The sequence below is a fragment of the Enhydra lutris genome, unplaced genomic scaffold (assembly GCF_002288905.1).
Source record: "Enhydra lutris kenyoni isolate GAN:26980312 unplaced genomic scaffold, ASM228890v2 scaffoldscaffold18, whole genome shotgun sequence".
Taxonomy (NCBI): Eukaryota; Metazoa; Chordata; class Mammalia; order Carnivora; family Mustelidae; genus Enhydra; species Enhydra lutris.
Genome location: NW_019154102.1, coordinates 21,931,743 through 21,942,558, shown reverse-complemented (window position 1 = coordinate 21,942,558; position 10,816 = coordinate 21,931,743). Strand labels below are relative to the sequence as shown.

The window sequence follows — 10,816 nt, the reverse complement described above, 5'->3', positions numbered from 1 at the left end:
GAAGCCACAGGGACCCATGAGGTTGCCCGGGAGGTGTGCAGTGTGAGAAGAGCAGGTGGCCGGGGCAAGAGCCTGGGGAGCACTGTAGACCAACAGAGGATGGCTAGAAAGAGAGGAGGAAGAGCGGACCATGGCGATGTCGTGGAAGCCCATGACAAGCCCATGACAAGCGTCTCACGAAGCAGAGGAACATTCGGTGCTGCCGGCTGCTGCTGAGAGGCTAGAAGGCTAAGTGGTCACAGCTTCAACAACTGGGGCTCAAGGGGGCCCCAGTGTGAATGAGAAAAAGGTGCCCCTTCCCCAAGGTAGTTGACATCTATGAGAAAACTAGTGTAACACACTGATTTTATTAGAACAAAACACTTTACTGCCATCTGTAGGAAAATTGTTATAATAAATAATAAATGTATGACGTCTTAGATGTGGTGCCTGCACGGGGGAGCCCTGGTTATTGGCAGTGCAGTAAAAGAGTGTTCAGCAGAGCACGAAATTTGCCAGTGAGCACGCCACAAGCTGTGGGTAGCACGCTACACAATCAAAGATGGCTTCAACAACAAGGAATTTATGACCCTATGTAACAAGACGGCGAGGAGTTGGGGCAGTTCCAGAGTGGGTTCTTTCTCAACAGCTTCATGGAGAACCAGGTCCTTGCCATCCCCTGTGTGCTGGCTTACTTCCTCAGGCTGGTCCCCTCATGGTCACAAGATGCCTGCCATAGTGCCGGTCATTACATTTTTCCACAAAAAAGATTCAAAGGCAGAAGATGAAGATGTGCCTCCTTGCATGTCCTCTGTCATGGGGCATAAAGTTTCCTAGAAACTTTCCCAGCTGCTTCACCCCCCAACTCCCATAACCACCACTACCACCACCACCTTCTCCTCAGGTCTCACTGGTCCTAAATAAGTCACCGGCATGTCCCTAAACCAATCACTGGCAAGGGGAATGGCGGCACTGTGATAGGTTTGATCTAAGAAGACCCCTCCCTCTAAGGCAGGGGGCGGGGCTTCTCCCGGAGCACTGGGCCCTGGGGAAAGCGGAATAGCACCAGGATTCTTTCAGCAAGGAGGAAGGGAGAGGAGTGTGCCACAGGTATAAAGTCAGACCACAGTGGGTGGAGGTGTGAGGGTGAGGTGTAGACAGGGAGACACAAACTCAGATGATGCTTTCTAGAACTTTGTGAAGGGAGGAGAGACACCATCACTGCAGGGAGACACAGAGGGCAGGAAGGGTATTGTCACTGTGCACTAAATATGTCTGGACTGTCTTGCCCAAAGCTGACTTCATGAATGGTACCAGCAGTCAGAAAGCCAGACAACTGAGCTTTATCCCAGTTGGAAGTATCTCCTCCTGCACCCCATCCCACCCCCAGCCCCAGCCAGTTGCTCCCCTAAGGTCTATCAAGTCTAATTTTCAGTATCTCTAGAATCCACTATCTCCTTCCAGAGTTTCTCAACAGCAACAGGAACAGCAGTTTGGACTAGATAATTATTTGGGGAGGCGCGGGCTGCTACGCCTTGAAGGATTTTAGCAGCTGCCGGATACCAGGAGCACCCTCAGTCCACCCCCGCCCCACCCTCCAGCCAGGACAATCAAAGACATCTCTGGGGGCTGCCAAATAGGCCTTGAGGGGTACAGCTGCCCCTGGCTGAGAACCACTGTTCGGGACCCACATGAAAATCCTTATAGATCTTTGAACTCATTTCTGGCTTCAGCCAGTCTTCACATACTCTGTTCCATTTCCTTTCCCACTCTGCCCTTGACTCTGTAACCCCTGCTCACTCATCAGTGCATTATAATCACTGATCTGTCTTCCTCTCTGACTCAGTGGTGAGACGTGGGAAGGTAGGAACCATCTTTATAAACCAACATTCAACTTAATCGACATTGTATCTCTAGAGCCTAGCACTTTGCCTGGTACACACACATACACACACACACACACTTCTTTAATGAATGAAGGAAGGAAAAGCATGAATGAATGAATGAGTGAATGACTCCTGTCTGCCTTTCAGATCTTCCCCAGCTGGATATTGAGGGCCATTTCCAGCCTGAACCTCTCCTGAAAAGAGAATCACTCTCCGAAGCATAGTTCATCCAAAAGGGTCCAGGACATCAGCCCTGTGCCATTCACCCCAGTCTGCCCATCTGGTGAGACAAGGCAGGGCCTCAGTCTGGGTCCCAGAGTGCAGCGAAGAGCCAAGTGCCCTGGAAGGATTACACTGGGGCCTTGGGGCCTGGTCCAGGGGAGCAGGCTCACAGCAGGAAATAGGAGAAGCCCTCCTGCGGAACAGGAGAGGAGGCGGCCAGCGCTGTGCTCCAGAGTTCCAGCCCCTCGGGCGAGAGAAGCAGAGGCCTCTATTTTGGAAACACTATGTTTTCATGCTCTTTGCTTTTTCTCTAAGTACGTTCCTGCTGCCCCCGTAGATTAAGCCTGATCTCTGCAGGAGAAGACAGACCCATAGCTCATGCTAAGCTTCAGACCATGAGAAAAAGGTGTATTTGTGCAGACCAGATCTTTAAGCAGGGTAAGGAAGCAGAGCAAGGGAGTCACAAGAAATCCCAAAATTGTGGGGGATAAGGTCACAGCCAAAAGTCCAGCAGCCCTCCCTACCTGGAGAGTTTCTGGCCCAACCCTTTCCACGGTGCTCCCCTTGGATAAAGTGGAACCTCTTCCTGGGCACGATCAAAGAAAGCAGAAGGTATAGTAACCGCCCACTTAAGCAAAGACAGCCTGGGAAAGGAAGAGGAGAAGCCTAAGGGAGGAGGGGGAGCAGGAAGGGGAACGTCCTGGAGAACCAGAACATGCTGGGTCTCTAGGCGGACCAGACACCAAGCCTCAAAGCCCACCCACCCTGACCAGGCTTGTCAAAGGATAAAGTTCCATTCGGGATGCTGAGCTAGAGGTGGCCCCCCACTCTCTGCCCCCGCCCGCCCCGGCCAGGCAGCCAGACACAGCTGTCTTCTACACAGTCACACCTCACTCAGGTACTACAGGGACACACAGCCAACACGGCCCCATGGTTCAAACTGTTTTATACTGAAATACATATGGGCTGATCCAAAAAGGGTTGGGTTGGGGGCGAAAGAAATGATGAAAAGCGGGTGATCCCAGGACTCGCCGTCACCAACTCTTGGAGCATGTGCCCGTGTGTTTGCACCCCAGCAGGTGGGTCAGGCCCGGAGGTCCGGAGGAGCTCAGCTAAGCCCAATGGAGAAGGCAGCCAGTCGTGGGCCAGAGTCCTCAGCTGAAGGGTTTCACCAGCTTCATGGCAGCGTAGTTCTGGAGGGAGGGGAGAGACAGGGACACGTGATGACAGCTGCTGGGCAGGGGACGGCAGCGCAGGGTGGCGGGAGAGGCAAGAGCTGGGAAAGGAGGCTCACCCACTCAGCCACCCACCCACACCTTACCCTCACCACCTCCCACACCACCCTCAGCTCAACACTTCTCTTCCTGGGGCTCTCGCCAACCACACAAGCCCACACCCTCCTGAACCTCTGCTCGCACCCTCCAACCTGGAGCCATGGCTGCCTGAATGGCTCTGACTGCTCCCCCACCAACCCAAGGCCCACTTCCATGCCCCAGCCACCTGCCAAAGGGCAGGCCTGTCCTGGCCTCCTCTATCAGACAGGTGGCCCGAAGGCATGGCTATGATTCTCCCCAGCCCCTCCCATACACCTTCACATGGGAACCCACATGGGCTCATTGGCCACCACACTCCCATCCAGCCAACAGAAGGAGAGGGTTGAGGGGTGGGCTGTGTGGGGATAACCCCCCGTGCAGGTCAACCCCAGAGATGGGTCACCCCTGATTAAGTCCTGCCAGCTGCAGGACTGACAGGAATCTCCCCTCCCCACTCCTCCCCCGACAAAAACCATGAAAACACATACAACACAACACAAGGCTCCTAATTGGGACAGTATGTTCCTCAGCGCCGGCCCGGGGAAAACCAACTCTGGAAACAAAGCCGCCGCTCCTTCCCCGCCAGATCGCCTCCTGCCTCCCCACGCTGGCCCTGCTCCCGGCTGGCTTGGGCGTGGGGGGGGCCTGGGGGGAATCAGACAGGCTGCCCTCCATGTCCCCCTCCCAGGGCACTTTCCAAGAGGGTGGGAAGTTAGGCCAACTGGAGGGGAGCAGCCCTCACTTTGGGCCCCTCTCTGTCAGACCCTCGGCCCCCAAGGCCTAAAAGCCAGGTGAGGGTCTAGGACCCACCCAGTGATCAGGTGACTCGGCTGGAGGAGTGCAGGATTTGCCCAGGTGGTAGCAAAGACCTACACAGACAAGGTCTATAGCCTCAGGCCTCTACTGTCCCTCTCACCCTGGACCCCTCACCTAGGATCTGGCCCTCACGGGCAGCTCCAGGAGAGGGAAGGCAGAGCTGGTAGCTTAAAGAGGACAATTTCCAGCAGGACTCAAGGATAGTGATGCCACAGTTGGGGGACAAGACAAGGGAGAGGCTCTGAGCAGGGCTGTTGGACAAACGGCTCCTCTGGCCCTGCTCACGGGGCCTGGGGCTAAGGCGGCCCCAGTGAGGAGGAAGGACCACAGGCTGGCAGGAACTGGAAATCTTCCCTCCCTCTCCTGGCCACGGAGCAAGCCCTCCTTCCCTGGGTCCCTGAAGGTCTGGCCTGCCACCCAAGTGCCTGGCAGGGCAGGGCCCCGCTGGCTACAGGCAGGAGTTAGTCACAGAAAGGGCAGTGGTGACACTTGGGACTGGCCCCTGCCCTCCCCTTGGCTCTGATGGAAAGCACCCCCAGGAAAGGCAGAAGAGCTTCCCTAACCACAGTGCTAGTCACAGCAGGTCAGAGCTGTCCTAGCCCAGCTCCCTCCTCATGTGGACAGGAGAGCCTTGCCAAGGTCACAGAGGAAGTCCCTGGCAGAGCCAGAGCTGAGCCAACGTCTGACTCCAAGCCCAGAGCTCCGTCCTGCACGGACTCACAAAGCTCAACGTGGCCCGAGCAGCTTCTCCTCCACAGCCCAGGACTCGGCATTTCAAACCAGCTCCCTGGTCCCACTGCTGCTGCCCCGCAGACCACCTGCCTCCTTGTGAAGCAAGGATCTGAGCCAGCTCTCCTCTCCCTAAACTCCCCTGGCCAGAGCCTCAGGATGGAGCCCTAAACAGTACCCTGTCCCTGGTTCACGTGAACTGCTCTGCTCTGCCTCCTGGGGAACCACGAGCCCCAGTGACGCAGAGCTTGTCACCCTCTCCCTCATGCTCACAGCACTCCCTCACCTCCCAAACACACACTCTGAGCTTCATGAAGCCCTCATCTGAACGGAGTGGCAGCCCAATGTACCCAAAATGAGAGGAGGAGAGCCCAAGTCCGGATCTGAGGCTGCCACATGACTCGTGAGCTTCCATGGGCCTGTGTCAGTGATTTTGGGATTTTGTCTTCCTTTGCTTCCAGAAGGACCCCCCAAACCGCACATTTCTTGTAGGGCCCTATAACCTGGACCCTCCCCTGGACCACAGCCAGAGTCAGCCAACCGGCCATGACTCCTTCCAGAACACATTTCAGATGGCGCTCCAGGTGACTGCAGAGGGCGTAAGGGCCTGGCCTGCAGCCGGACACATCAGCCATCCCGGTTCCAGACCCTCCTTTCTCATTTATGGCCCAGAGAGTAGCTGGGGCCTGGACGGCCAGGCCTGCCTGCCCGCCTGCTGTTCCTCACAGTCCATGATATGAGGGACTGAAAAGGAGGGCTTTGGGGTTTTAACTCTCTTCCCGGTAGGAGATTCGTGCTGCCCATGTAAGGCCTTGCCAACCGCAGTGGGAGAGAATTCTCTATCCTCCTCCTCCTCCTGGAGAATTCGCAAAGCAAAGAGGACGCAGACATGTAACTGTAACTCCCGGAGCAGACTGCCCGCTATGGGGACCATGCCCTTGGCCACAGCGTGGTGCTGAGCTGGACTGAGGGCCACGGCGGCAGGAACCCAGGACCAGGAGCTGGGCAGATTCCTGGGCAGCCCTGAGCCAGCCCCTTCCCTTCACTGGGTTTCCGTTTCTTTGCCATTAGAATCCGGGTGACATGGGGTTGATCATGCTATTCTCTCTACCTTTATATCAATTTGAAATTCGTATATGAGAAAGGTTTTTTAAAAACTTAAAAAACATTAAAAGTCAGGAGCCAGGGGTGCCTGGGTGGCTCAGTGGGTTGAGGCCTCTGCCTTCAGCTCGGGTCATGATCTCAGGTCCTGGGATCGAGCCCCGCATCGGGCTCTCTGCTCAGCAGGGAGCCTGCTTCCCTTCCTCTCTCTGCCTGCCTCTCTGCCTACTTGTGATCTCTGTCTGTCAAATAAATAAATAAAATCTTAAAAAAAAAAAAAAAGAAAAGAAAGAAAAATCAGGAGCCAGCCTGGGAACACTTCAAGGTCTGAAGTTCCAGAGACATGGTGGGGTGGGGGGCTGGAGTCTTGTTGCTCCCTGATGAGCTGGGAGGGTGGGGAAGCACAGACAGGGAACAGGGGCCCTGCTTCTCCTCCCCAGGAGGGACCTAGTGGAGTTGGGGGTGCAGAATCCTTTGTTAAAGCGACCCCCACGGCTCCTTGCTGGGCATCAGCTGGCTTCCTACCAGCACCACCAACATGCCTGGTGAGAGGCTCCTGGGCCCACCTCCTACCCTCCCACACTTTCCCCCATACCCACCCCACTGCAGAAGGCAGAACACGTTCCATCAAGGTCCTCAGGCAGACAATGAGACCCTCACCCAGAGCCAGGGTCCCCCTTCCTCTGGACCTCAGCAGATGCCTTCCTCTCTTCTCTGCCATCCCAACCTCCCCTCCTCTCCCCTCCCAGACCCACTTCCACACGCTCCTTCAAGAAGGTTCCCCTGCCCATCCCTGCCCAAGGGGTCTCACCTTCTGCCAACATTGATTCCAGAGTCTGGGGACTTGCTGAGGACTTGCTATGTCTCCCCGTTGAAGGCAAACTCTCAGTACCCACACCCCACACCCCACACCCGGACGAAGGGCAGGACGTCGTCCATAGAGCAGGGCCTTGTCTCTACCAGACTGGGGACTCTCCAGAGCAGGGGCTCCATGTCCCTCACTGGACCGGACGCTGCTCCGAGACAGTGTGTGGGCCTCGCCATCAGGCCGACTCACCGGGAAGGAATAGAGGAAGATGCCCACAAAGAGCAGCAGGACGAAGAGAATGACGAAGAGGATGATGGCACACCGGAACCGCCGCCACAGGATGAACTTCATGGTCTTGTACGGAGACGTGAACCAGAGGAAGGAGGTGTCGGGGCGCCTGGAAGTGAGACCCCAGGGGTCAGCAGGGAATGCCCTACCTGGCCTGCCTTCTCCAAGTCTTGCTCCCAAACCGCCCCAGACCTCTGCGGCTGGCCCCAAGACCTGCCCCCACCCCCACCCCACAACCCCCAGGCCCTTTCCCTCTGCACTCCCTTGTCCTCTGCCAGTCAGCCGCAGCGTGAGCCTTGCCTGTGCTGCCCTCTTCCTCTTGGGGCTGCTGACCCTTGGCACCCTCCAAGACCCAGTTCTCAGCCACCAGCTTAATCACAGACTAGAGATGGGGGAGCTGGGCAGAGGCTCGAGGAGCCACCGCAGGAGGTGAGCCATGGCCCCCTGGGCTCCAGCTAAGCCAAACTGCCTGCCTACATGCACAGGGCTGCTCCATGGCCAGGGAAGGATGGTGGTAAGTGAAACCAGAAAGCTGACTGTGTCTTACTCACAGCCAAGAACCTCCAATCCCCTAGGTCATCTGCCAACTCAAAGAGCAAGCAGGGTGACATGTCTCAGTAATGGCTGTTTTAATACCAGAGTGCCCATCACCCCGTGTCCTGGGTCTCTCTGGTCTTTGCACCCAGATCCCAGCATCCTTGGACAGGGACGCCTCTCCCAGCTCTGCCAGCCCTACGACACTGGGGACCTCGCCATGATAAAGTGGTATCTGACCCAAGCCAGGCTGTGGGGAAGGAGCCACCAAACGCAGTTCTCACTGCTGCCCCCCACAGCCATCCTCCTGTCTCCAGTACCTACCCTCAAGGCCTCGACATCCGCTAGACTGGTCTCTATCCTTTAGGGGTCTATGAGGTAGGGAAGACAGGGATTCACAGATGGCCCAGTTAAGGCTGGAAGGCCATTTCAAAGCCACATGGATGCTACCGGTGAGCCACGGAAGGCAGCTTGGTCAAGGTAAAAACCTTGATTGGGCTCCAGAGTTAATCAGGACAGGCGTGAGAATTCCAGCTTCGCTTTCCCAGTGGAATGACCTTATTTAACTTTGCTGACACTGTTTCCTCCTCTATAAAATGGGGATCATAACAACCCAGCAAGGAAGATTCCATACCCCATGACCGCATGCGAGGCACACAACCAACACCTACTCAACAGCCCCTGCTTCTCGAATTAGCTGAGGGGTGCTCCCCATCATGGTACCTGTCACCTGCCCCTAACTTACCATGTGGCTTTGGACAAATCACATCCCCTTCTGAGCACTGTAGGCCTTGTGACCTCTGGGTGGTTGCTCAGTGGATGCCTCTTGGACCACCCCTCCCAGGCCCCTGGGCAGCAGGGGCCAAGGGCTGGGCACTAACCTTGGGTCCTCGAGCTTGGGGTTCATGTTGGGTTCATCCCGGCCCTGGCCAGCAGGCCGCTCCTCATGTTCACTCTCTGCTACGATCTCCAAGGTCATTTCCAGCTTGCCCTGAGGGGACAGAGGGGACCTGGTCAGGTGCACAAAGGCTCTGCCCTGTGTCTTGGAGAGGAATCCGGCCCCAACAGACATAAGAGCCACTTTGTTATTATTTTTTAAAGACAAAGGGTTGTTCTGATCACAAGAGCACGACTGCTCCATTTAGAAGCTATAGAAATGTCTAAAAAGGGAGCACAAGCCATACCTCCACTATGTGGAGACAAGCACTGTTCTGTTTTTATGTACTAGAGCTATTTTCCCATATGCGGTATCTCACTTGTGTCTGTATCGTTCTAGAGCTTGCTTCTTTCACTTAGAAATATACTATGTTTCACTACACAATTACATATTCTTTAAAGTTTGCTCTGTAAGGGCTGTAAAACGTTCTATGGGATGGCTGAGCGTAATTTATTTAGTAAAACACTTATTTGGGTTTGTTTAGGTTATTTCCAAGTCTTTGATGTTATAAATAATGCTGCAGAAAAACACCCCAGAGCCTACATTTTTAATTGTGTCTGTTTATTTCTTTAGGAGAGATTTTAACAAGTGGGATGACAGAGTCCAAGGGCATATTGCTAAATCGTTGGCTATATATTACCAAATTGCTTCCCTAAATGGTAAAACCATGAGCCCTCCCAGCAGGCGTAAATGAGGGGTCTGCCTCTGAGTCCTCACCAACAATGCACATTTAGGGTGTTTTTTTAAATGTCTAATTGAAAAGCCAAATAGGTTGTTGCATTTAAAATGATTCCTTTAATTCCTAGGGGGAATGAACCCTTTTAAATGTTTAATGGCCATTTGTACTTCTTTCATGTATTATCTACGCATGTCTTCTGCTGGTTTTTCTTTTGAGGTGCTAGTATTTCTTAATAAGTGTTAAAATTCCTTCTACAACAAGCGTATTTTATTTCAAGGTCCACGTTAGGGACTGGCCAGCCTCCTGAGGTTTCTTAGGGAGCTGTCCGGGATTCACTTCCTCTCCAGAGGAAGGAAGGGCAGTTCTCCACCGTGTCAGTTTTCACCCCTGAGCAGCCCCTCTTGGCGAAGACAGCCATACAAGGATGGTCCCTGAAAGTATCCTACTCCAATGGGAGAGGCACTACCCCGGCCTCCCCTGGAAACTTGGCCCAGAGGGGAGCCCAGGACACAGAACCCTCGAGGCCAAATAGCAGAGCATAAATGACACAGGGCCTGCACAAGCTAGGGGTATCTTTCCAGTTAAATTGGCTCAGATCATGATTCGGAGGCCTGGCATTGGCTCCCACTTCTCCCTCTTCCTCTGCCTCCCTCCACCTGCTTGTGCACGTGCTCTCTCTCTTTCTCAAGTTAATAAATAAAAATCTTTAAAATAAATAAATAAATAGGCTTCCTGGGATGCAAGCCTCAGGGAGTGGAAGGCTGGGAACTGGAAGAGAACCATGACAGTGCCTTGAAAGACAGGGAGAGATAGGGTAAGAGAGAAGGAGGGCGCCAGGTCTGTGCTCAGGGACCTCTACAGAAGAAGCTAGTCGGGCGCCTGCCCCAAGCTGGAGGGAGCCCACGTACCGCCAGGATCTTCTTCTCGCCCTCATCTGCCACGCAGGGCCACCAGCCCTTCACGGTTTTCTGTTCAAAAAGGGACACGAACCACTCCGGGTGGAAAGTGTCATCCAGCTGGTCCAAAGAGCACTTCTCGGCGGTCTTGGCAGGTTTGGGCATGTGGTTCAGATCCAGCTGCAAGGAGCCTGCAGTAGAGAGGGGTTCTTTGGCTGCGGGTTTCTCTGTCACTGCCAGCCTGGGGCTACCCTGGTGCTGGACAGTTTCACAAAAAACTGTCATCTCCTCTGCTTAGATCTCTGGGCTTAGCCATAGGTCCAGTCCCACAGACCCTTCATGTCCCCACCCATCACCTCTTGTTCCGCACAGCTGCCCATCCAACTCTCCGCAAACCCATATGCTCAGTCATATACTTTTACTGGTTCACCCTTCACAGAGCTTGCCACGCACTCAACTTCAGCTTCCGTTATACAAATCCATTCATTCACCCATCGTCTCCATCCATCCATCCATTCATCCATTTCTTACATTGGTTTTATTGTGGCAGAATATATATAACATAAAATTTGTCACTTTCACCATTTTTAAATGCATAATCAAATGGCGTTAATTACATTCACAACAC

General features: G+C 54.3%; 1 protein-coding gene across 15 annotated transcripts in view; it reads right to left on the bottom strand.

Moving 5' to 3' along the window:
- Positions 1-3,018: 3,018 nt before the first annotated feature.
- The window catches only part of LOC111147978 (dysferlin), a 212,479-nt gene continuing 204,681 nt past the window's right edge, over positions 3,019-10,816 (bottom strand). For all 15 annotated transcript variants that reach the window (XM_022504296.1, XM_022504295.1, XM_022504300.1 and 12 more), the window contains 4 exons: positions 10,201-10,379; positions 8,558-8,667; positions 7,104-7,251; positions 3,019-3,280 (listed from right to left, as the gene is read on the bottom strand). In XM_022504296.1, the coding sequence (XP_022360004.1) occupies positions 3,242-3,280; positions 7,104-7,251; positions 8,558-8,667; positions 10,201-10,379 (476 nt within the window). In that variant the 3' untranslated portion in view covers positions 3,019-3,241. The remainder of the gene's footprint in view (positions 3,281-7,103; positions 7,252-8,557; positions 8,668-10,200; positions 10,380-10,816) is intronic.